The 27,993-nt window shown below is 41.4% G+C and overlaps 1 protein-coding gene across 1 annotated transcript; it reads right to left on the reverse strand.

The window, feature by feature from the left end:
• Positions 1-133: 133 nt before the first annotated feature.
• LOC112465954 lies at positions 134-27,993 on the reverse strand. Its single transcript, XM_025033781.1, has 5 exons — positions 27,743-27,993; positions 3,124-3,448; positions 2,890-3,042; positions 2,428-2,572; positions 134-2,151 (listed from the first exon to the last, which is right to left on the reverse strand). Exons 1-5 carry the CDS (start codon positions 27,834-27,836, stop codon positions 1,480-1,482), a joined length of 1,389 nt encoding a protein of 462 aa, XP_024889549.1. The 5' UTR covers positions 27,837-27,993; the 3' UTR covers positions 134-1,479.

Raw genomic sequence — 27,993 nt, forward strand, 5'->3', positions numbered from 1 at the left:
TGAGAGACAGAAAGAGAGAAAGGAATTCTAAAAATTATGATTACAAAAATTCGAAAAATTTTAATTTAATGAAATTGAGGGTTCGCAAATGTGGCGAATCTAAACTCTCAAACATTGGCAAAGAATATATATGTATATTTGATACTTTCTTATATTTATTACTAAAATATTAATCAATATTTACATCAATTTGTACAAGTGACCACTTTGGTCATACGTATATATAATGACACGTTCAACTCAATAGTGTGTGTAGCGTATATATGTGTGTTCGTTCATATATAAATAAAATTGTAACTGTAAAATTCGCTTTTCCCCACTTTGTCGTCATGTTTGTCGTCGCTACACAGCATCCACTCGGCAACCCGAGTGAAATGTGACGAGTTCTTAAAACGCAGTTTATAACGAACATTATAGTGCGCATTGTCGGAAATCACATGACACTGTGATCAGTTCCATTTTCATTGATTGCATACAAATTTGTACAATTACAAATTAGTCACGAGAACAAAATCGAATGAGTCGTTGTAGTCAAATAGGTAAATGCAGGCGTAAAGCAAGCAAATAAATATGAAAATCGCAAAGATGCGCTTTTCGAATGAACAAACGGAAACGTTGACTAGTACACTATATAATATACAATGATTGTTATTAGACGTGTACAATGCAGAGGAATTGAATAAAGACCAATCTATATTTATATAAAACTCTTACAATTTGGTATCATTGTATCTTTTCTATTGCACAGTGTACTTGAATATATACAAATTAAAGGTATAATTTTTTGTAAAATAACTCAATATTTAGAACATAAATACAATTTTGTAGAAATCCAACGAGATTTTATGAAAATGTATCATTAATACTCAACATTTCACGTGAGATCGTCCTAAAGAAATAAAATGAAGACCTGTGGGCCTATTCTGTAACTCTTAACGACAGTTTCGTTATCGTTATATTGTCGTTGCGCAGGTTTTTTACTATACATAATATCTGCACAACGCAAGTATAACGATAACGAAACTGTCGTTAAGAGTTACGGAATAGGCCCACTGGAGTTTACTCCTGGATTTTACAGATGGCAAATCCTTTATATGGTTATTTCTTCCACAGTGGTGTGATGAGAGTTCTTCGTACATTTAACGATATTTATCTGTGTCTCAATATTGACCATGGAATAATTTATTACTCATATACTTCCTAGTTATCGATATTACCGATAATATCGATAATTAGGAAATATATGCCGATTATTGAGTATAAACTGTCCAGATGTAATAGGTATTATTATTTCGTACGATATTTTTTCACGAGTAAGACAACTGACAAATATCGTAACACTATTACAGGATTGTCAAAAAATTGTTGAAAAAAAGAAAGTCGAAATCGATTGTCTAAACGACGACATTTGGAACATGCGAGCATTCGTAACCACCCCTATACAAGTCTTGTTTGAATATGTATCACTACCAGTCGATATTACAATTCCGTGGTGATTTCGTCCTGTGGTCGAAAACCAAGAATCGTGAAGTCGTCGATGAGATAGTCGCGAGCGGGCGACCAGTCTGACAAAATGGTGTAATTGGCCGCCTCTACGGGGCTGCTCTGAAACTTCCATTGGGGATTCAAGTCGCGGTCCAGGCCGTCGTTCACCTCGCACTCGTCGTGCAACGCACGGATGCTGTTGGTCTCCAAGGGTAGCGCGCCACCATTGTAACTGCGATTAAACGCAGAGATCGTCTGCAGTTCCTGAAGATGCAAGTCACTCGTCGTCCTCGATCCTCCTCGCTTCAGGTTACTACCGTAGACGAGGGGTGTCGTTTGGCCGATTGTCGAGCCGTTCGGGCTGAGCTTCTCGCTGTTGTAAACGCCAGAAGCGCTGTTCTGACCCAGACTCGAGCCGAGGGGACTGCAGTCCTTCGTGTAGCCGAGGCTCGAACTCGCCGGACTGATGCTCGACTTGTCGCTAGCTTGAAACGTCGCGAGCGGCACGTTCGCTTGGAATGTGGTGAGATTAGTGGGGGTGCTTCGCGGCTCGTACACGGGCTGATGAGGCGGCGGTTGCGACGCCGCGATCGGTTGCGCCGGTGACGCGGTCATTTGGACGGGGTTGCTCGTCGGCTGCTGCAGGAACGTCACGAGCTGAGCCACCTTGAAGTTATAAAACGACGATAAATATTACACGACTCTGAACGTTGTTTCATACATGTTTTATGCAAAGAAAACAGCCTGCCGTTCAGAGGAAGAAGGGAGCTTTTACGCGGGGAAACATTCTCGTCTAACGCTACACTTCTCGCATACAGCTGGGTATGTGACTCACCAAAGTGCTTTAGGGACTGGCGTGAAAAAGAATTGAAAGTGTGAGATAATATCGGTAGTGCTCGTTTTCGTTTCACGCAGAAATATTCGCGAGAATAACGATCTTACTTCTGGAGAACTGTGCCTTTTGTATCTTCTCAGCAGCCGCTCTGCCCACGAGAATAATCGTTGCCAATCGTCGGGCGGAAGTGGTATCTCATCATCTCTCCTATTCACGAGGACCAATATCCTCGCTAGGTCACGTAGCACTGGTCTGCAACAATATTAATGAAGATTAATAGGGGTATACGCACGTCGTATACACAATTTTTTATTAAAAAGATATTCAAGAGTTTTATTAGAAAAATGACAGCATTTCTCTTTTTCTCAATTTTTTCTTTAAGACGATCCAACATAAAATGTTAAGTATTAATGATACATTTTTATCAAATTATACAAGCCACTATCGAGTATACTTTTCCAGAATATTTCATTTAACGCGCGACAGATTAATTTCTGCCGCAATGATTCAACGGAGTAACATATTAGAAAAAAATACTCGATGACCCGATTTCTCTACTGCGCTTGTACCTGTAGGCCTGAATTCCGACGGCACCGTCTCCGTTACCTCCCGAATAGTACAACTCTCGAACCTGTCTTCTGGTGTCGTTGAGCATAGCGAGGAAAGTATTGGCCTCTCCACGGAGCGTCGCCAGGTGTTTCAGAAACTCTCTCCTCTCCGCGCTGAAATGCACGAGAAACGCTCTCAATAAATGTCGCCGTAGGACAGAGCGACCAGAGTGACGAAAAAATCATGAAAAGTACCTGTCTTCGAACTGCTGGGCCAGCTTCGCCGCCTTCTTCTTACGCCGATGCACAACTATCGCGCCGCAGAGGATGATGAAGATGCAGATGGTAGCGCCGGAGACCACCCCCACCAGAATCGCAACCTGGCTACCGGTGAGGCCGAACATGTAGCCGGTCTCCCGGCAGATGCGGCCCATGTATTCGTCCCGGGTGGACCAGTCGGCGACGAAGCCCGGTGGGCAGGTATGCACGCAGGTACCCTGATACAGCAGCACGGCGCATCTGGCGCACGTCCCGTCCCTGCATCTCTTGCATCCCGTCTCGGACTCGATGCATTCTCCAGCTGCAATTGGTGAAACGCAATCTTTTATTAATCGAATCGAAACAGGGAGCTTTCGAGGAACGTGTGAAGAATTGTTCTTTAAAAATAGCTTAGAGAGATGTCGAACGAGAATATTGATCTCCTCCACGAGGAATTTCGCCGCGCTTTCCGAACCGCGTGCTCGAAATTGCTCGATTTGTCTAAACTTCTCGGAGCTCCTGTTGACGTTAACGATCGCCAAACTTGGGTCGGAATCTCACGGTGTAAACTGTAAACTTTAGAGTTTTACTCTCCGGCAGTCGCTCTCGGCGGTGGAAGTTTGCGCCGCATACAACGGAGTTGACAGTGTCTTTCAACGCAAACGGATCTACCTGCGAGCGAAGTCTCTCCGGGAACGATATTCTTATATATCCTAGCTAAACTTTCGAGCGTATACTTGGCCTTAGCAAAGGTCGGTGCACTCGGCAACTTTGACCGACGTACCCTGCCACTCTCACGATAGGTCATTGCCAGAGAAAAAAAAGAGTTCCGCGATCGCCTAACATTCCCATTTGCGACCGTTTTCATTTCGTTTAGTACATAACGGCGTGAGATGCAGACGTGGATCGAAGTGTGAGTGGCGTCGTAGCTACTCTGTTTGCGGGCAAACGTGCCTTACACTTATGCCATTTCCTATCCCTTCTACGTGTGACCTTCTAGCGCCGTAACACCTTCCGATGTTTCTATAAGTATATTGCAGTTGCTTCGCGAGTTGCAAGGCAAATTAAATATACAGGATGTTCGAGACCTAGAGAGAATCACTTTTTACCCGTGGATTTTCTTCGGCCAATTTGGAGCCGACTTTTCTTTAGCAGAAACGTCGCATTCAGGAATGCATAGAGCGTTACGATTCAAATGATTACTGGAGTCGTGAATAATGCAACACGCGATGGTTTGTAAACAGGAAAATCTTTCGGCCGGGGAGTAATAAAATTCTCTAAAAGTATCTAGGTGGTGCAGCTACGCGTTATGTGTGTCAAGCATTTGGGCCACTGCTCGGGGCTGTGGATCATCGACCGCGACGGAAATTCGATTCGCACATTACTTTCCTCGTATTCCCCGCGGCACTCGATCGGCGCAATTACGTTTTTATTTTAACATCTCCATTCTTCCTCTTTCTCGATGGAATTCTGTTATTTTTCCTGGATATCGTTCTCCAGGCATCGCCATCTTTTAATATCGTTTATTCGTTTACACTACTCTCTTGAAGAAAGATACTCCTCGATATTTTCAATACTTTTTAACAAACATCTTCATCGCGGCATATTGCGAGACTCTTTCATATAATCTCGTATTTTTTCCTCTCGGCCCGGCTCGTTCCGTTTCTCTTTCTAGTTACTTCTTTGATATTATTTTAATATCTTTGCTCCTCCTTTTTTTAACTCAAATTCTGCTATTTTTGCTGAATATCGTTTTAAGCGTTATTATCTTCTGGCAATAAGTATCGTTTACACTGCTCTTGAAGAGAGATACACTTCACAGTATCCTCGATATTTTTAATACTTTTCAACATCTTCATCGCGGCATATTGCGAGACACTCGTTCGTAATCTCACTGGCACTGGTGTATTTTCTCCTCTCGGCCCGACTTGTTCCCTTTCTCTTTCTAATTACTTCTTTGATATTAGGTATTTTAATATCTTTGTTTCACCTTTTTCTCGCTGGAATTCTGCTATTTTTCCTGGACATCGTTTTAGACGTTGCTATCTTCTAAGTATCGTTTATTATACATTGCTTCTGAAGAAAGATATACTTCGCAGTATTCTCGCGATATTTTTAATACGCTTTTCAACAACATCTTTATCGCGGCATATTGCGGGACGCTCATTCGTAATCACGCTGGCGTATCTTCTCCTCTCCCGGACGTATGCGTCTCTCTCGTTCCCTTTCTCTTCCTAGTTGCATCTCCTCCTCTATGCTCGGTGACCAGATATACATCACGCGGGGTCACGCAAGAGTGCCGGATGGACAGCGAGCGAGAAAATTGAAAGACCTCGTGCTTGCACAAGGGGGAGAGACCGCGGTCCATTAGTACGTGTATGAGGAATGCGGTTGCTGGTTTCTCGATTATGTGGGTCTATAAACGCGCGCGCACCCGCTCCGTGCACTTCGAGACGACCGCGGCACACGACCGCGCGCGGCCGGTCATACACATTCTCCAAGTTGAGAACACTAGGTCGGAGCCCCGCTGAGTCCCCTTCTCCGACGTGGCGTGCTCTATGAAAAAATCACGGGGTCGCCTATTTATTTTACCGTCAATATCGTACGACTCCCTCGACGACGAATGACGGGGAATACTTCTGGACGCGCGATTCCCTCCGGGGAATCGACTTTCTATGCGCTTTTCTCGCCGCGCCGAGCTGACAGATGGTTCAGCTCTTCGGAAAATGTGCCGGACGGACGATTCGTCGACGAAAGCACTGCTTTCAGAGGATCTTACGATCGCAAGAAGAAATTACGTTCTATTATTGAATGACTATTATTCGCGTTAACAACGATCGATTTCTATCTCGCGCTATCTCGATGGAAAGTACTGCCGATAATTTAATATTATTTAATGGAAAGTCATGCGTGACGTAGTTTTGAAAGTTCGCTGATAAATAGTTCGGGACGAGGAAAAAACGGATATTTGCGTTACTCGAACAAGTCGATAAACTGGAACTGTAAAATATTAAAGAGTGAAATTTTAACCAATATCAATACCTCGAAATTGAATAACATTTTGTTATTTTTACCTTGTGTGTCGAAATTTGTTATTTTAACACAAAAGAGTATTATTTTAACTTCATTGGTTTAATTAACGATATATTTTTTGAACAAACACAATGGTGACCTATAGGAATAATTAAGAATAACTCGAATTGAATATAATTTGATGCTACAAATTTAACAGTGAAAGATTAACGTAAAATAAAAATATCACGATAACAAAAATGCGATCGCAGAAGAAATTCATATTTTTAAAGATTATTTCAATTCCAAATTTAAAATTAATCGCGCTACATTCTCGTGTGGTTTTTCAAATCGGTCTCCATCGATAAACGCCTTTCCGTGATGTCCATCTGCGCGTCGTCGGGAAGCTGTTAGTCGGTTTACGATCGTTGAGTTTTAATTAGATAATTAAAGGTCGAGGAGAGAAGTCGCCGCTTCGAACGGCCTACGCGATCGAATCGGCGCAATTTTCCATCTTCCCGCGGACAAGTCTTTCCCGTCGTTTTTTTTTTTACCCGGGAAAGCCCCGAGAAGGAAAAACCGTCTCGTTTGTTAGTAGACCGTAATATCGAGAATTTTATTCAGCACGAAACTTGATAATTTCACGAGATGTAACGAACAGCCGTTTACAAAGGAACTCGAGGATGTTTGCAGCCGTGGAGCTGCTGCACGTATGCACTCGTTTTCGTTATTAATTAGTGTAGTTAACTAGACCGTCCATTGTCTACCGCTGACGTTTCTTACACTTAATAACTCATATGTCTGGAGTTCTGGAGTAATCTTTGATATTATGTCGCGTCAAGGCACACATGGCTATGTGTGCCGACTTTCCAGTATAATTCAACTCGTTTCCTATGCAACCGAGATATTTTCTTAAAACGTAGAATCAGTTTCATCATATACGTTATAATCCTTCATACAATGTAATTTAACGCGCGTCCTTTGTATTAGATACAAAAAAATAACACTGATCAGTATTACATCATACAACTTAAACGAGAGAGATGAGCTTCAATTGCGATCGAGTTTACGATATCTAACGTAGAAACGGTGAAGATATTCAATATCGTTATTGAACGCCAAGCCGAGTCGACTAAAGTGGGTCTCTCTCGCCCGTCCTGTCGCATCGTCAGCTTCGTTTTTCGCTACGCCTTTTCTATAATACTAACCCACATCTACGCATCGGCGGAGAGACAAGCTTTCCAGCTCGCGTGCGTAGCGTCGATTCACTTCGGTATTTAACGATCGTCGTAAACGTCGTCGCCGAATTACGGAGGATTGATAAATTCACACGGTCGTGTCCCATAGAGAATCCCGGGGCATGGACTCTTTTCGGGCGCACAGCACACACGAGGCTCGTGTGTCAGTCGCCCGTATGCGCTCCGGTACGCGCGAGAGTACAGTTACTCGCGTCCGCGACGCACGCACGTGTGCGGTGTACGCGCGTCCGACGCGCGACAGCCGGAGAGACGGGACTTTAAGTATCGCGCAAGTAGGTGCGAACCTGATCGAGTAGTTTCGAACTTTATTTTTATTTTTATATGTACGATTGCATCGTGAGACGAAGCGAAGCGGTGCGTTCAAATGGAATCGAACCTGAGCACGTATTATGGAACTTTGGTAAATGAATTCCAATCGGAATTGTTTAGTTACTTTCTATTAGATTTCTATTGTGTTTTCTAGGGCAAGCGGAATAATTCTGGTCGAAATCCATTCCGAAGTTCCATAATACGTGCCCTGAAGAATGAAGAAGTTGGAAGTTCGAATCTTTTGTAGGGTACTTAAAGAAACGAAGGCGACGGCCCTAAATGCTCCGAGACCTAAAGGCTCCCGTTTCTAGGCTAGAATCTCCTGACAATGCGTTACCGTATTGTCATATGTCGATGACTTCCTGTTCATTATTGTTGCAGGCTTCCCATAAAATCGTCGTGCTTCTTTGACTCGCGAAAGATTCTTCTTGAAATCGTGATGCCTGGGTTTCGATGTTTTATTAAAGAACTTGTTTAGTCCAAGTATTTCAAAAGTACAAATGTAGTAATGACTTTCATGATATTTTTACGACATACGTAAATTTCACGAAGCAAGACCTGGATAATTGGAGTGGACTTATACGAGATAACAAAATCTAATAAAGAGATATTCTTTTATATTATGATTTCATTATTATGTCTTTCTTTAAACTTGTTATTTATTGTTACGGTGTTTAATATTAAATTGTCCGACATGATCTACGTTTTCCAAAATTATCACATAATTAATTCTTCGATTAAAAAATACATTGTTTTTTTATAAAATAAAGTAAGGATTAATTAATCTTGGAAAGCACGCGTAAGACATTTTTGGATTTCAAAAGCGGTTCTTCTGTATTCATTGCATAGCATCTTTTTTTAAGTTACATCTCTTTGTTATATATGTATATTAAATAAAAAATTCTAATGCGAGTAGTTTTTACAAAATAAATTTTTGCGGAATTCTATCTTGTATTTTTCATATTACGTTAGAACATACTATTTGTAAGAAACACACACGCATTAAAAGTAACGTATTTCTCTCTCTCTCTCTCTCTCTCTCTCTCTCTCTCTCTGTTTTCTTTCTTCCTCACCTACATTCGCAGAATCTCGAGACCTAAATCTTTCCACGCCAAATACGTTGCTTTCAAATTTCGACGTTGATATTCTTCGCGAAATTATTAAAAGAAGCGTGCATTAATTAGCTCGAGCCACAGTAAATTTTCAATACTTAAAATTTTTCGTAACTCCATTATTTGGAATGTTTTCTAAACAATTAAAGACGTGGCAAAGGATAGACAAATAATAAAAATAACGCAGTAAAAATAAATAGATAAATATGTAGAGTAAAAACTATATTTTATGAGTTGAATCTGAATTGTTGTAAGTGGAAATTGCGTTTCATATCTGTATATACTGCATTCCTATAAGGCAAAAGAAAACACAGCAATCGAATATGTAGACACCGGATAAAGCAATCCGCATATTGCACTTTCTATTCGTGAACTCATTACATAATAAAGCGCAATATTATCCAATAAGCGTAAGAGTAACTCGTGATACACCAAGATATCTATTTTGCCATTACGCAATCGCTGATAATATTGGACATATTGGTTAAAAATTGGCTGAAAATTGCCGTTACTTGTCGAGACATTTACCCTCTCATCATGTACTCAGAGATCGAAGAGGATGACGCAATATTGAAGCTACATTGTCGCATAGACATCGAGTATCGGAAGTGCATGCCTTCCGTAATCTCTGATAAAAAGTTTCATTAGAGGCAAAGTGCATTCGAAGCGTTCATACAGTGAACACGTACTACACAGCATGCATAAAAAGAGGCTTAAAAAATCCGACCGCCGCCGCCGCGCCGTCTAGATAGATGGATAAAAAGTGAACACGACATACATTAAAGAATATATCTCCGCCGTGCAACATAAATTTTCCCATCTCGTCACGGTGTTTAACAACCGTCAAAAAGTTCCGTATGTCGTGCGTAAACAGGTATTAACACACGAGATATTTTATGAGCTCGGAGATATTATACAAAATATTACAGGAATTTAATTTACACTTTGATCAATTTCGGCTTTTCCTCAATTAAAATATCACCCCGTTTTCTAAGCGGTTGAGAATAAAGTCCGTTCTTTTGCCAATTAAATTAAAATGATCGAGCAAGAAAATCTTTGCTTCAATTTAATTGAAGATTAATTCGTCAAAGAAATTCAAATTGAGTTTGGAACGAACTATATGTCAGTGTTGGACGTACGATCATAAAATACACTGTTAAATTCGTAGTGTCAAATTATACAATTTGAGTTATTATTAATCATTTCTATAGGTTGCCACTGCTCCTACTCAAAATATGTCGTTAATTTAAACCATCAATAGAGTTTTGTGTTAAAATAATATATTTCGACACACATAGTTAAAAATAACAAAATGTTATTTAACTCAAGGTACATTAGTTTAAATTTCATTTTTTAATAATTAACAGTGTATGGTATCTCCAGGCTTTCCAAATTTGGAGCCGACGTCGCGTCCGCGGGAAAGGCCCAGAATTATTCCAGTATTTCTAGTTTTTCCAGAGGCGACCACAGCGAGGAGCCTAGAGAGGTAGAAATATTCACAAACACCGGCTTAGTCGAGAAGTGACCTGCGCGGAGATCCAAATAAAAAGCCTTCGCTCAAAAATTCCTTTTATGGACAGACACAGGCATAGGACGGGGAACAGTATAAAGTGCCACGGTCGCGCGTTTATTTCCAAGATACATGAGGAATAATATAAAAGTAAAGACTGATGTGTTTTTAGTTGAGTAAAGAGGACTGGTGAGCCGCAAAAAGGAGAGTTATAGAGTTCGCGAGACGTATGCAGACAACGAGGATCGATGCTTCCGCGATGCGGTTCCCGCACGACAAAAACCATCGGCGAACGCTATATCATTGCGTTCCGAACAAATTCCGGCGATATATTTCGCGGATCGTTGGGAGCTATTTACGTTCCAGCGGTCAGTCGGGGCCGATATATCCTGACGGTTCGTATTATACCTGCCTGCGTCGGACCGAGGCACTTCCACCTGACTATCAGGAAGTACCATTACTGGCCAGGTGAAACTTCTCTCTCTCTCTTTCTCCCTCGACCGACGATCGGGGCGCACTATTGCCGATCATTGGCGCAGCGCTCATGATACCAACTAGCAGTGATTTACGTCAGAGTCTCTCAACCCAGATCGCTGGGCGCTTCTCTTGCGACGACGACGACATACGCTGATTAGGACTTTCCCTTTGGCAATTTCTCTGAATCATTTACTTCGATGCAGAGTATTAAATTATGCATGTGAAAATGTAGGATGTACTCTCGACTAAAGTGAAATGTACTCAACAGCGAAGAAGAGACTTTGAAAAAATGAGAAGAAACCGCCACGACCTCAAAATCATTTTTTGACGTGCGAATTTTATGAAGATTGAAGAATATTTAAAGATATTATGTGAAGGTTTGTTTAAGACGTTTCTTTCTGGGAATAATGCCGACGGGAAAGTTAAAAAGAATTTTCCGTTTAAGAGAAAGACGCTGCTCTCGGCTTCTCTTTTCTCTCTTAGGAGTTATGTGCTAAAGTTACTCAAAGTGACAAAGACGGATAACTGTCATAATTCAATTCAGAAGATATATAGATTACGCGAGATCGTTTTTCACGTCCGCAAATATTAATTCGATGCATTTAGCCGACAAATATATCGCGCGATTTTAGTTCCTTGTTTACGTCGAAAGCACACAGCGCATTATATAAGTGAAACTTGAAACTGGCGGACCCACTTATCTATAAATGTGCACTATATTAATAAAATAATCCCGTGATATTATATTCGCGACGCGCGTTTTATAGTCTTTCCAGCGTCTTTTCGCCGCCTTTTAAGTAAAACGGATAGTTTACGACGCTGACCAATTTACGAGCGCTAACACGAAATTGCTCGTCATGTAGCCTTCTTTTGCGGTGCTTTTCAAACGTGGCATCAAACTTTCCCTAATAAAAGTTACACGTATGGAAGATCAGATGTGCGTGAACTACAAACGATACACCGATTGATGTTGTTACTTTCTAAGAAATAACAGCTCACTTTTATTGTGAGGTTTTATCATAATGCAAACGATGCCACTACAGTTTCCGACGGGTATAAAATATTCCAACATCTTTTAGCAAAAACGTTTCAATAAGTAAAATGTTAAACGTTTATAAATCTGTTGAAGGATTTCCCAAGTTCTTTTACAAGCTTAGAAATTGTTAAAAGACTCATAAAATATTGCTTATAGTTTCCAGATTTTAATGCTGAGGCTACGCTTTTTCGCACGTGTATCTAAAGGTGGGTGCACATTGAGCAAGCGTATACAACGAACAACGCTATTAAAATTCGAAAGATGTGTAAGTACGCTGTGACGAATGCGAGCACAACGTTCGATTCGCGTTTGGATCGATTCACTCATAAAGCGGTACTTCAAAGAAAGTCCGTGCGCGATGTAGACGGAAATACGATATATTTGCTTGTTCGCCATTGCGGTGTACATATAATAAATCTTCTTCGTGTGTATAGCGAAGTTAAAACGAGAGAATGGATTAAAGAAAACAATTCAATTACGTTGTACTCTACTGAAATATTTTACAATTTTGTGTAACAATAATTTAAAATCATTTAGAAAAATTTAGAAAAATCATTTAGAAAAATTTTCTACAAAAATTGCGAAACTGTTCTACATGTTCTTTTTTTTTTAATCAGTTACTAGGTCATTTCCTCTGTATTACACACGACTTTTGCACAATGATGAGATTCACTCTCACCTTTCTTTTCTCTCTTTTTTATTAAAATTCGTAATTACGCAATGAAACTTGCATTCGTATAATAATCAATGTACCGTCCAATATTTTTATACTTTGATAGCTGCGAATATCGAATTTTGACCGAATCTAGCCGAATGCAATTCGCGGATAAACGCAAAAGAAACAAACATGAACGCGAACATTTGCGTTGGTTGGTGTGCACCCACCTTAATGAGTGACATGTGAATGTACGCGGGTTTTTCGACCGTTTGGTGCACAGGTCCACTCCAGGTACATTCACCTCCTGCTCGATTTTCGAACAGTCGACACACTTTCGAGTGCGCACCGATTGAGCACCGCTGCAAGGCCGCCGGGAAGGCGAATAAGCCGTGGATTGCAACGACTCTATCGCAAAAGTAAAATGCGAAACGCGGGAAACACTAAACGCGTCAGGTAAGTGCGGATGTTGTTCTGCATACGGTAATTTTACGGTAATGGAGCGAGCGAGGATGCTCCATGTGCAGTGGCAGCGAGACGGACAAAAGTCCGAGCGTTCTCAAGGGACTTCTTTAAAGACACCTAAATGCATGTACGTAATATACCAAATAATTAGATAATGAGAAAATAAATTCAGGAAATTAACTTAATTCGGTGCCAAGGTTGCCGTTAAATAATAACGTTTATATGCCATCAATACGATTTTTTAAAACGAGACTTCTTCTCTCGTAATAACAGGCTTAAACGAATACGGCGGATCGTCGTGCCTTTTTGGCACTTGGTCCCGTTTAAAATTCGTCAAGGCGCTCAATTAGCGCGAGGCAACGACTCGCTGTGAAATTAACAAGCCACAATTGGCAGACCGAACGGATGGTCGGCAGATGCTCGGGGCCTCCCGCACATGCATGTGTCATTTGCACGTGTGCAATGTGATACGTGAACCGTCGTTTTCCCATGTTTAGATAATACGACGTTGCAATTATCGCCCTACGATTTCTAGTAGGTCGTTTCTGAACATAATCAATTGGCTACATACGATTGCGAGGTAATCGCAAGTTAATCTGATAGCCGTATTCTTTTTGTCAAGCTGAAACCTATTTCGTGCGTGCCATTATAGAATATATATTTAATATACATTTTTAAATAATTTACTTTAACGCAACATATATATTTATCCAAATCATACATTCATTTAATTAATTGCAGTAGTATTGTATTATTTTACAAAATTGCTTAAATATCTCAAGATATAAAGTAAATTCGCACCTTCCCCGTCCCACAATTGAAAATGAGAAAAATGTCATAATCTATACTACTAAAATTAACTAAAATATCATCATACTCAATCACTTAAGCAGAGAGAAGTCGCCCATCTTCGGTCGGGCTGGATCTCAGTAGCCTAATATTTTGTGTGAATTTTGCACTTTTTCCAACTCAGCAAACTGCGCGCCGATTATTTGTCGGTCTCAATCATTTATTGGCATATATTCGAGCCTCGGAGAACCATCTCATATCAGAGGTCCGCATATATATTTTCCATTACATAAGTTAAATTCACGCGAAATTTCCTCACGAATTTCACTCGTCGGTAAATGTCAAATTCGATTACATCCCGATGATATCACGCGCATAATTTCAGAAGGTCATAACGCGGCCTATAAGTGCCGCCTTACGTCACGGATGTAAGGTCTTCACGAGGTGACCTGATGCGAACGATGCGCTCATCGCTCAAATCGCATCAGACAGGACGGAATCACGACGTGAACGTGCTTACGTGCGACGTGAAAGCGTAGCAAAATTAATTTTCCATGAACAAACGTGTTTATCGCGCATAGCCATCGCTCGGCGACTTCGCGGGATCGCCAAGTCCCCCTGCTAAGTCATAAGCGGACTTTGGCTCAGACTTGTCATTCTCGCGGTCGCGAGAATATGCAGACGCCATTCATACGCTGATTAAAAGATCGCGCTGAAAATACCTCGACGATGGCATTTCGTACTTTCTCTTCTGCGCGAAGAATTATTTATCGGGGATCGATAATTTTTGCATTACGTATGTACGATCGGTTTTATCCGAGATTTTATCCTTTGAAATATATGTGTGATCTGAAATAGGTATTGTCTCTTGTATCGTAAAGTTCTATAGAGATTTGTGACCTGTAAGAAAATATTGTTCGTTTTAACGCGATGAAAGTCGAATTGAAGTCCGAACTGCATCGATTGATAAACCGGCCTGGTCACTGGGCGTGTCTAATATGACTTGTATCGGACTAGCCCGAATAGCAACGCTCTTGCTTTCTGATATCCCGCACAAATTCGCGAGGGGGGCGATGGGCGAACGTCGTTACGAGAAAGCGCACGATCACCCCCCTTGTCTCGCGCGGTAGGCCCGTGAATTTGCGAAACTTAATTCCGCGGTTTCCCGTCTCCCTCCCGCGCGAGAAACACTCGGGAGCGAATTCACAGCCGACGAGACACTAATTATTCGTACTGTCTGGTTATTACGGCTCATTTACGTAACGCCTGCTTCGAGAATCCAACGATGTTTGCGATTATGCCTCGCAATTAAAATATGCCGTTTCGACATCACGTGATTATAAAAGAGATACGTATTTTCGACTCGAGAGCATTGTAAGAAAATCGAAGAAACAATCTTTCTGTCTGTGCTTAAAGTTTTCCCTTTCATTTCTCTTTGTTTTCTCTTTTGCTTTTTTTCAGAGATGTACGGCATCGAATGTGAAATAGAATAACGAGAAACGAAAATGTTTCTCTTTCGAATCGTTGGTACAATATTATAATAAAACGAGGATTCATTACACTCTACAAATTGGATGCTCCCTCTAAAACGGTTTTCTCTTGAAAAACACAAATGCACTCATACTCGGCAATTAAGAGCATGCCCGTAGGAAAATAAATCCACTAGTTCACCGGTAATTAGTAACGAGCAATTAAATGGAAAATTGCACACTACTGCTACACTACCTATATGTTACCCTGTTTAAATCACAAAGCGCACACGTACATAACGTACTAAACAGACTGAAAATTTTACGATCAATAAACGCTTCGCCTATCTATGCGAAATCTGTTTCAATCTTTCCGCGCGATATAATCCACGAAAATTTTCAATCATGCCGTTTTGATGAAAGATAAATACACACGTGTCGACCGCAAATTTCTTTTGTTTTAAATCAATTTCGTAGGCGCGTGATTGAATAGCAAATTTTTTTTAGCAACGGTGATTGAACGCAGTTGATAGGTAAATGGGAGAAATTAAACTTGGAGGTTCTTATTTACAGTAATTGATTATAGGATTACTTTCCGACGACTATAAGCGATTAATCCTGTATAAATTCAATCATCATCAATTCGATCTAAGAATTTTGAAATCCGATTCGTTTTTTCAATGCTATTCGTCAATCTGAAATGACAACGTATCGGACTTGAACTGCCATACTTGAACTCTTAAACGTTTCCTCTTTTGCGAAACGTCCTCGCTTTCGCACGACGCGACGAATAGCACGTATCATGCCGTCTGATTGCCACATCGAATCGAGCGTGCACTTAATATACTCTCGCATCTCCTCCTTTTACTCATCTTTTTCCTTCTTATTTCGCGAAGTTGTCGCAACGAACCGCGTAATGTTATTGCACGACGCTAATGCATGCGAGACCAATTAAACTCTGGGAAAGCGTGCGGACGCGATGTCGAAATGCGTTTAATAATTCGAAATTAAATCCGCGATCGTTATCGGGAGGGAAAATTGAAAAACGGGAGACCCGGTCTGGCCAATTTGCATGCATTCGAACTCGTTTCTGAAGCGCGACTTATGGACCGTCCGGTCCATAGCAAGTTTTCTGTTAAACGTCAGAAGTGGGTCAACGTAAATTGAAATAGATGAAAGAAGCTAATTGCCGCGGAGGGCACAACGGGTTTACCGTCGTTTCTGAACACAAAAATACTATTTCATGGCGTACGTTCGCTGCGGAATAATCTCTAATTTAATCTACAGCAGTCTTAAAGACTGATAAAAAAACTGCACACGTGGTATGATTCTATTCTCGACTCCGACGTCTGAAAATTGATTTTCTCTTGGCGAGGAATTTTAAATGCGTGCCACATTTTGCTCTTAATAAACAATGAAAATTAAAACGGCAGGATATGCCCGTTATAATTCCAAGCACGTATTTTAAACTTTAAATCAGGATACAGAATAAATTAAACATCGTAAAGGAACATAAACAATACCATGAGTAGAAAATTTGTACAAGAGAACGCGATCTATCATAATCTCATCAAAGATTACTTTTTCTTTAACAAGATGTACTTGTTTTATTTTTCTATTCACTTCAAAGCGCTTTATAATTCCACAAACTCCAAACTTTCCACATTCCAATAGCTATAATAAACGTGATATTTTCACGGGAATTTTTCGGAATGTCTCCCAGTGATATTCTAATATCGAGAGGTTTCGACAATTTACTAATCCTTTTCCCGTAATGTTTCATGGTCCCGCTATACAAAGACGCGGTGCTGAAAGAGCTAACGCGATCCGCGGGTATCTATCGCCCGAGTCCTCTCTACGGCGCTCCTACAAACGGATAACTGTACTTCGCGATTTACTCCTCCGCGCGAGGCGCGCGTGCGAGCGAACGGGGCCCGAGCGCGGGGCCCGTCGATACACAACGAGATGGTAGACAAACACGCGGAGATGGAGAGAGAACGACATGCACCACGGGTACCGTCGTCGTTCGTCGAGAAAGGTATAGAGAATCGGCCATTACGTAACTTGGTTAATGTCGATGCCTCTATATCGCGAAGGGACCCCGCCAGCAATGTACAGTTATAATTCATCGCCAGGTGTTACGAAGTATACATAAGTATATGAGCACCTTTGTTTATAATCGAGTAAACATTTGCTTGAGCATCTATACTTGTACCTGTTATAGACGCTAATGCGACTTCTGCAATTAAAATATATTTCTGCTCTCTTGCGAAAGCATTGCGAGTTTTCAAGAAGCAGTAATTTTGTTGAAACGTAAGGAATTAAAGAAACTCATATATAACGTGATTCTCTGACTTTAAAGATGATTGTAATATCATACGGGTAGCTTGTAACAGAAAATCTACATGTAGAAAATTGTGTGTTAACCATTAATGTAAAAACAATTTTCTGCGAATTGGCAGGAAAAATAAATTCGAGACTGTAGAGTAATAAATTAGCACTTAATTATACTATGTACCTGAATTTGTTTTTAACCAGTGAAGATGCTAGATTCACAGAAGTAAAAGAATGAACGTTAACATTACGAAATTTAACATCCGAGATAAAATCGGAAAGATATTTTGGTATTTTAATTCTTTAACTTTTCTACATTATTATATTTCCTCATTTTTATATATATTGTATGTATGCTTTTTTCGGAAACTATCAGCAAATCCTCGATACAAAAGCAACACATCACGGGTAACATATATTCTAACGAATATTTCGTTTCAAAATTAAGTACCATTTATGCATCCATCGCTCGCGTCGCCACCGAACGAAACACGCGTGAAAGAAGGAACGATATCGACCAGCGCGCGGGGGTTGGTTGATGGTTCGGCCAGAAAGGAACCCTTCGTAGGCCGGAGAGGGACCTCACGCGACGAGCGTGGCACGCACCCTCGCACCCCTCGTGCTCTATCGATCGTATCGCCGTAACGCAGGTGACCATTGTTGAAACGGCGACTCCAAAACACAGACACAACTAATTTGAACCACGTGCACGCGCCGAGAAATCTCCCGGACAAGTATAACAAAAGCGAAATTAAGCCATTCTTCTTCGTCAACGTTCCATTTCGTGACTTCCGCAAGAGAAGCTCGCGCGCGCGAAAGAGGAAGAATGCGAGGGGGAGATGACTCGGGGAGGCGCGCGATGCGAAGTCCGTTTGTTCGCGGATTCCGAAGTCGCGAAAGTCGCGATGATAACCGGCGGATAATGACGAGAACCGCAAGACCTCGACGGCGATGATAGTAATGATGATGTCACGGTAGAGACGTGATTGGGAAACTATGCGGTCACGACGTAGCGTACGATTACCTGCGCCTTTGAAGCGTTCTTACTTCGTATCAAATTCGCTCGTTTCTCGCCGAAATGAGAATGACATGAGAGAGACATGACGTTCACCTTTTACATCGCGTATACCTTCTCGCAGTTCCCTCGGCGGAAATGGCGAAATCGCGAAACGTTTCTTTCGTTATCTCTCACGGCTCGAGCTACTTTCCGTAACAATACGCGTTTCTGTCTTTTAATTCGACAAATTTTCTGCGGGTGTTCCGAGATACAATAATGCATTTTTTACATCAAAGCACGGTAAATGACATTAAACCCGACGTTATAACTACAAATTAATAATGTATTTCTTTTGTTCAACGTTCGATAAGCTGGACAAATTAGACAAGCGTGCAATGAAAGAAGGCATTGTTTCGCGCGTCTCGTAACGAGATTGCGGTGAAAACTTTAATCGCGGGTGAACAAGATAGTGAGAAAAGGCAACAAAGAAAGAGAGAGAGAGAGAGAGAGGAAGGGGAGAGATCGAAGAGACGAGCAAGACGACGACGAGGAGGATACAGATGTTTCATCACCGCGTTACCGGAGCCGGGACGGAAATGGACGGACCGGATGCCGATAGCAAGACCCCGCGCGCGCGTATACGCCTTCTGGCTCGTAAAGGGAACACGTTTTTAGCCGATAAAGGCGCGTTTTCTCTCTGTCTTCGTAGCGAACACGTCGGAAGAGCGGCACTTCTGAGCGCGCGCGTAATAGCGTCTGCGTCGAAAGCGTGCACGTCTGGTCTCGGCGACGTGTAAAAGCCACTTTACTTTCAGTACACAGGATGTAAAACGATTACGAATCGCGGTTTCCTCAAATGAATCTCCGCTTCTTCTTCAGCGGATTTATTTCTATGAAACGCGCATGTGCAAAACTGGCGTAACATTTCGCAGAAATTCGTTAATTATTTTGAGAATGGCTTCATGTCAAATAGTTTTATACTTCTGGATAGGATAAACATAATAGTTCTGGCTAGTTAAAGCAAGAAATTGCTTAAGAACAAACTGAGATGCCAGGTTCACGTCTCACTTTGTCTTACGAAAGATTACTTCATAGTTTTTGCCAGATTTCAAGAGATTTGTAGTTCTACATATATTGTTAAATGTTAAAGAATAAAATTTAAACCAATATCCTAAGTTAAAAAACATTTTGTTATTCTTAATTGCCATGTGTATTGAAATTTATTATTTTATTAACAGTATTATTTTAACTCTATTGGTTTAGTTAAATTAACATTGTTTTAGTTAAATTAACATATCGAGTATGAGCAGTGGCGACCTATAGGAGTGGTTCAAAATGACTCAAATTGAGTTTTATAATTTGACTCTACGAATTTGACAATGTGAGTATCCAGAAAGAGATACTGCCTTTTAAAACCAAGAAATATTGGTTAAATTCGAACAAAGATAAACAAATGTTCTCACTAACATAATAAGATAAAAAAATTATACTCATATGACCAATAGTTCTACAATTCGACTTATTTTAAAATAATTCTCGTATAGTTCTGAACTAAACTAAATGTATAAAATAAAGTAACGTAGCGAAGTGTAAACTCTGACGTCGATGTACAATAATTTCCAAGTAAAATTAATGCGCGTCTTCTGCATCTCAGATTAATCTACTAGACTTTCAAACGGAAAGAAAATGCATGGAACGTTTCCGTAATTCAATCAAGTATAATACTTTTGTTCTGCCCGGATGAGCTTCAACGTTGCGTGCGTCGGGTTTCACGGCCGGCTTCTGTGGTGCAGCGGCGAATGTCACGACGCGCGCAGCGCGGAGTAAATCACGGATTCGCGCGATGCGTTATAAAGAGCACGTTAAAATTGCATCGGATACGGGTTTCTCGCGCGAGCGGCGTCCGCTATTATCGCGCTCGTTGCACTCGCGACTTTAGCGCGTACCGTTATACCGCGCCTCGCTCTATTGGCCGTTTGCGCGGTGAATCAAGGAACAATCGATGCGATTCTTATTCAGATTCAATCCCCCAAACTCATCCCGGTTGCGAGAAACATTTAAAACAATTTTTTAATGTACTCGAATTAAATTATTCATCATATTATACGCGGAGCGTCGTCGCCTTAAAAGTATATTTCTGTTCCTGATTAGAGCGCAGCATGAATTCTACTACCGATGTTGGCTGTAAGAAACTCAGCGCGTTTCTTTCAACACGGATGATATCCGTTAGAGAAGAGATGGATGTCGCGACGCGGCACAGTATGTTGACTTTGCTGATTTAATTTTTATCGCGCGGCACACAGGAGAGAGAATTTAAAGCGTCAGCAAGCCCGGCGTAGCAGAGGCTCCTCCGCGCGCTGCACAGAGAAACAGATGGATTGCGCTAGATTCGTAGAAGAAAACGGTACTTTAGAAAATCAAATGGGAGCTGCTCTCTCTGGAGGAGAGAGAGAAAGAGAGAAAGAGAGACGAGGGAAGAAAGACTATCATATACCCCACCTCTAATCCACGGAACCGTCACCCGGACCGGTATATACCGGTCAAAAAAGTCTGGATTCCCGCTTACCTACGGTTCGCCGGAGATCGAGTAAGGTTCGAGATAAGAAGATCTCACGAGCGAACGCTCCGTTAACCTTTCCAGCCGCAGCCGACACTTGTACGGAGAGTTTTTGCTTCACCTCGTGGCTCGTAAATGAAGAGTATCGACGACGAAGAGCAATTACATAAATCCGATTGCGGGGAACAATATATTAATATAATTGTCATATCAAAAAATCATTTTACTGCGATAACATGGATCTAAAAATTACAGTGTAAGAATATGCCAAATTATTGTATTATTGAAAGTTTTTATGTGCAAGCTTTTACATTTAAGTAGGATATTTATACGAAAATGTATGCACTTGTAGAAATTCTAATAACTTTCTCATTATCACTTTAAATTTATATAAATTACGAGAGACGAACTTGTTTGAAGTCCATTTAATTAAATATCTCATTTGAACATCTGAAATATTAATTCTACATTTTAATTACTTGTTGACTTAATGCAACATGTACTATATAGCGACATATTTCATATCGTTATTTCCCAATCAGGCTGCAAATACTAATGATTGGCATTTGTAGGTGACCCAGGAATTAATAACTGTCTGCTAATTAAAAACGACTAAATAACGAGGATGTGAGAAATGTGATAATATTTAAACATGAAAACAACACAAGTGGAACACTTTACAAAGAAAGTTAATTAAATTGTATGTCATAATTGTACATTGAATATTAATTATTTACTGACAAATTGTCTTCATTAGAGGTAATTAACCTATTTAAAATTGTTAAACGTATGTATATTCATGAGTTCAAACTCTTTTAACACATTCATTAATAATACTTATTAGGTAATATACTCATTAAGATATAAACAATTTTGTTATTCATTGAATTATTTTACGCTGGGCAAAATCTTTCAAGTTTTACGCGTGATACTATAGCTGACGTTACAAGTTAAATACACGTAAAAGATTATTTTTATTGTTGCGCCCTTAATCCAGCTAATCTTGAAAGTTACGTATTAATCATACTAATTAAGCCAGACGCATATCTGATGACTCAACGTGCGGACTAGTGACTCTCCCGGAAATATTGTGCCATTGATAAGCATTCCGCTACGATGATTTTGATAAGTCGTTGCGTTTACCGTTATCTCGAGAAGCGGTAACTTTATTAAAAATTTATAAATTATATACGTATAGAATCTGTATTTTATCCTGTTAAACGATGGTTAGAGCTATATTTTCGCAATAACGTAATATAGATTTAACCGATAATTTAACCGTCTCAAAAAAGAATACACGATTCAACACACTTTCATAATTACACGAGCGATATTACGTGACCTATTCGAAAAGTTAGGTAACATACGATTCAAGGAGAATCGTTCTCAGAGACGGCGGGGCGGAGCGTCGCACGGATAATTATCCGAACGGTGAAATACGTGGAATTCTTCTCTTCCTTCCAAGGATGAACGAGCGTTTCGCGTACTTCGCCTTTCATCGGGGCGGTGCTGGCGAAAGCGTTAATAGATCGCGCGTTGCGGGAACATAACTCGTCGCGCTCGTATGCGAAACAATATAACCGGTAGAGCGGCGATGGTACGTGCGATCGGCGTTAATTACGAAAACTCCAGGCCAATCATCTCATCTGCGCGATAATGGCTAACCGGCGTGGCCGTCGTCGATTCGCATTGAGCTCACAGGATGCTGCCGCTCATCATCGCATCGGGACGGCGACGTCACGTCAGTGACGCGTGTCGCACGCGGATCCCGGACATGGTGGCCCAGTGGACGCGGCACGGGAATGAAAAAGAGAGAGAGAAAGAGAGAGATAAGAAGAGAGCAATTTTGCGTCAGGGAAATGAGCACGGTATAGAGCAATGTAATATGCAGAAAAGCGTATCCGTGAATTGCGCGCGCGCGCGCCCCGCGAAGAGGAAGGAAGAGGTCGAGGATTGCGAAATTGCATTCGCGTCAGAAACGGTATCGCAACAATGAACCGGAAACTTGGAAGAGAGTAGTATTCCGTGGCGAACTGTCGCACGATTAAAGCCGGTTTCAAACGATCTGCTATTCACCGTCATTGATACAAAACGGCGAACGTTCCATCCTTCGATTCATACACTTGCGGATAATTTTAAACCGAGTTCTGTCTGTTTTAAAATTATATTATATTTTGAATCTTACTGTGACTCTGGCTTTTAAATCGCTGGCTATAAATTTATTATTTAACGTAAAGATAAAGACGAATTTCCTGTCTTAAAAGTAGATACTCGGCAATTCCAGATTTTCCCATTTGTCGTTTATGCCTTTTTGGGAATTTAATCGAGACTTGACCGGAACGTTTATTTTCCTAATAAAACGACGGTGATCGTTAAACTTTCACCGGTGGAAAATAACTCGACATTACGTTTGCACTATGATTTTAACGAGAGTTCGTTTCAACTGATACTATTGGGTTTCAACTGATCCTTCATGAAATTAATATTGCGTGCAATTCTGTATTTTATACGCGGAACGGAATGATCATTAACGTCTTGGCAAAGAAAAGATAAAAGTGAAAACTACGTCCAGGAAAATTTATATACGTCACGGTGCGACGTACCGTGACAGTGATTAAAGGGGTAAATAGCAAAGAAATCCCTGTGCTTAACGACGCGACATAAATCGCACTTAAGTATACAGTTTTCGCGATCAATGTGGTAAATAAATCTTTATACGAAATATCCAGCAGTTTTCGTACGCGCTGTATTGTTGTTTATATCTAATCCGACGATCGTGGAATAAAGATTGAACTTTCAACGAGTATACATGCCTCCCGTATCTGCAATAGGAAGATAATATACAAAGCGTATGGACTCACTTCGACATCCGAAGTGCATGAAAGGGTCGAATCCCTTCAGCCGGGCATTCACAGACTGTACGTTCGAATGAACTTTGGGAGGGTGCGATCGTGCAAATCGCTGGAATATCCTGCCATAGAATTTTGCGGCGCGGCCAGGTTCCTACCGGTCAGGGCCGTGATCGCGGCTGAGTTTTCTAAGTCGCGGTTGTTCACGGCATGGCACATAGGAGCACGGTCGGGCGAACGCGAAAACGGTTCTCGTCCTTTCACTTCCACAAACGAGACAGACACATCGACCTAATCGCGCTCCGATAGCACCAGTGGCGTAAATATAAGAAAGCGAACTTTTCATACCTTCTCCCCCTCGAGTAAGCTGGACGCAATTATCATCTCGCGATTCACCAAAACGGCGAAATCTTATTAGCGTTTCTGATCGAAGCAGGATTGCGTCAGTTAATCAACGTAGGAAATTGCATCGAGCGATGGTCAGAGGGTCTTCGAAGGAATAATCTTGCATGAGTTTTAAATGTGCAGCATAAAGTACGTTGTATCCTTCACGAATGCTCAAATAAAAACATTGTATAATTCCAGCTACAATTGCATTTCGAATTATTTTTACCTTATTTAAGCATAAAGCCACATATCAGTAAGAGACCGGTTTTTCGTTGCGTAGCACGTTGTTTGCCGCGGTTTTTGAAAAATTAATTCGATTGCGAAAGAAACGACGATGGAAGCTCGCGCTTTACGGATTACAGTATAGATTAAGAAATTAAGAGATCTCGCTGGAGACGAGATCTCTTATCCGTCACGTTCCTAGGATAGCTATACAACGTTTTCGCAATCCTTCTCTAGCGTGGTATATTCTACGCCATTGAGCGGCGCGGCGGCGCGAGCACGGGAGAGGCGAGCAGAGCGGGCACCGGGAGAGGATTTCTGGTGCAATGCACCTGTGAACTCGCGAGAGAGCATTGTGCAACAATTAGCGGTTGAGACGGCTATGCCGGCCGACCACCGGCCGATGATGGTCGAGCCACCGCGCTTCGTGCTTGCCTTCAGGAAGGAACGCGGCGTCCGTCACGCGCGAGATCGCGAGAACGCCGCCGTCGTCGCGTTGCACACAAAGGCAGAAATAAACAGAACAGAAACCGAGCGCTCCAAAAAGATAGTCTCCCTCACGCGAGGACGCGAGGATGTTGCTAAAATCATCCGCAGCTCCTCGCCCACTCCGTTTTAACATCGCCCTTTTAGAAATTGTCAAAGACGCTGGTGTATTATTTCACGGAAACTCATTAATTATTGAGAGCAGTTGCTTTATTTCGAATAGTTCTATATAATTCTGAATAGAATAAACAACATGTAGTTTCTGGCCATTGAAGCAAGAAATTGGAGGAAGGCGCAAACTTAACGTGTTTACATGTAAAATTCTTAAAAACTTTACATGTTTTTCACGATTAACTGCAACGTTCGTAAAATTTAAAGCGTCTAATAGGCGAGGCGATTGTAATTCAGGAAGTCACGTGAAACACAGGATGGAATTAACAGGTCTGAGGGTGATTACGCATTCCTCCTATCGCGCTCGCGTTTTGTTGACACGCCACGAAAGCGGCAAGGATCCACGAACGTAACGCACTTACTGTTAAATTTGTAATGTTAAATTATACTTAATTTGAGTCATCCATTCCTATATAGGTCGCCACTATTTCTACTCAATATGTCATTAATTTAACTAAACTAATAAAGTCACAATACTGTTCTGTATTAAAATAATTAAGTACGACACACATGGTAGTTAAAAATAACAAAATGTTATTTAACTCAAGGTATTGGCTTACATTTCATCCTTTAATATTAACAGTGCTGCGACTCTCGACAGTTATTACGGACGCGAAGTCTCTTAACTTAAGAAGGCACGTAATTAAGCCCTAGAGTAGTTTAAACGCTCAAGGGAGGATGAAGCTGTCGCTTTGAATACGGTATTACTTACGCTAAATGTTGCAGGAGCGAAAACACGCGAAAGAAATTTCGGTGCCAACCTACGATAATTACGCAAATACTGATATTGAACGGAAAAGTGTCGAGAAGGTTACTTTTATTCGGATATTTTCCGTGTTGCAAGGAATTGCGTTTAATATGTTACGTCTGGAATGTAATTTATCTCAATTAATTACCGTTGGTTAATTCAACTCGATTTTCGCCCGTATCTCGGAGAGAGAATATAATATATATGCTTTAATATTCTGCGCACTGCAGTAATCCTAACATATAATAGGCTCATCAAGTTAATGAGATCAGGCACTTCTAAGACTCGAGATATATACCGTGAACCTGAAATTATAGCGTCGAAGTTTGTTGATGAAGCATAGTAATTTAATCTCCATGCATGCAACTTTAATGAGACCCTTTAGATACCTATACGCTCCGAGATACCGCGCTCCGAAATGGATCGTACCTCGCTGCAACGAACTACTCGCTGAAATTTTTTCAAAGAAACGGATCGAGCATGCAAAATTTTTAACGGCCGAGCGTACACCAGGCGCGCATACCGAACGTATGGAAAAAAAGCAGGAGTTAATAATGTTTAATGAATGTAATTAACTGATCTTCGCGTCTCGCGTCTACATTAACTATCGGTATGCTCGATAAGTATCTCGAGCGAAACGCGTGTTTTTTCCCCGATGTATTTCGATAGGGAAATTAAACACGCGATATAGGCTGCGTTCGGGGAGCGCGCTATTAGCGCTATTGCATCATTCTATCTTTATCGCTCATCAGATTTAAAACAAGGATAGAATAAGCAAATAGCGCTAATAGCACGCTCCCCGAATCCAGCCATAGAGATGCCGACTTTACTTGGCACAGTTAAAAAAAAAAGTTACATTTCACGGTCACGAATTGAATCGTGCGTGATTTTCAGGTTGCGCGGACCGAAGATCGGCGATTTTCCTTTATGCGCGGCGCAGCATTGTTGTAAAATAATGTTACACGTTCGCGCGCGCGTGTAAAAACACGTACAGACACGCGCGTTTTGCACCGAGCGTGCGCGCACGTAATCGCTTACGAACCACGAAAACGTATAACGTCTTGTGATGTATACAAGACGATCTGTTATTGATGGCGTAATCGAGAGATCGCGGATAATTCCACGTGAGAAAGCAAGTCGAAAATGTAGGACGAAATCCCGTCGCGCTTTATTTCCGAGAGACTCGTATTCCAAGTGTCGGATCGGAGCATAACTTTTCTCATTTTTCTTCGACAAATTCACGTCTACATATTTCGGAGTAAAGAAAAATACTGTATTTAAATATGAAAATATCTATTCAAATGCGAAGAGAACGATTCTATTTAAAAAAAAAAAAAGGAAATCTCTTGATATTTTACGAATAATCCCGTTTGATAGTTTCAAAATTATCTTATACCTGCCTCTTTTGTAAAATGTACCTTTTAATTCGTACTTCGACAGCCGCCGATGCAAATAACAGTTAAGACGATCCAAATTATTTAAAAATGACACTATTAGTTAACCGATCTTTGAAATATCCACCGTTTCGAAGGGAGCGCGTTTTGCGTTCCCGACTTATTTTCTCTCCACGCAAGATGATTCCGGTCCGCATTGTTAGCATACTCCGGGCCATCCCCGAACGCATAATTAAACAACCGAAACGTCCGGCTGTGTGTACATACACGCGGCCCCACGTGCGTGGCCGGCCGACGCGGGGGCATTGTCACGCGAGGCATGAAAACGCGCGGCGATGCGCGTCCGCGTCTCGTCTCGTCGCGTCACTTGTCACTTACCCGTCGCGTTGTCCTGGGCCAGGCTGTAATCCGCATGACAGGCGAGGAGGAACGCGGCACCGAACTTCACTAGTAGCGTCGCCAGGTTACCCATTTCTCCGTGTCGACATAATTCCCCGTTGCGGCGGCGATATATTCACGGCGCGATACCGCGCGAGCTCACAACCGTTCCCTCGTTACATTCGCGAGCGCGCGCGCGACAACACGTCCACGCCGCGCGACGTCCGATGGCAAACTGCGGAGGGAGGGGA

This window comes from Temnothorax curvispinosus, unplaced genomic scaffold, assembly GCF_003070985.1.
Source record: "Temnothorax curvispinosus isolate PA1 unplaced genomic scaffold, ASM307098v1 QBEX01015669.1, whole genome shotgun sequence".
Classification (NCBI taxonomy): Eukaryota; Metazoa; Arthropoda; class Insecta; order Hymenoptera; family Formicidae; genus Temnothorax; species Temnothorax curvispinosus.

Bases quoted from the DNA above. Each gene is read 5' to 3' on its own strand.
- LOC112465954 (XM_025033781.1), bottom strand. From the start codon at position 27,836: ATGGGTAACCTGGCGACGCTACTAGTGAAGTTCGGTGCCGCGTTCCTC. The intron at 3,043-3,123 runs GTACTTTTCATG...CGTGCATTTCAG, and splicing joins GCCCAGCAGTTCGAAGACAG to CGCGGAGAGGAGAGAGTTTC. The intron at 2,573-2,889 runs GTACAAGCGCAG...ATATTGTTGCAG, and splicing joins GTCGGAATTCAGGCCTACAG to ACCAGTGCTACGTGACCTAG.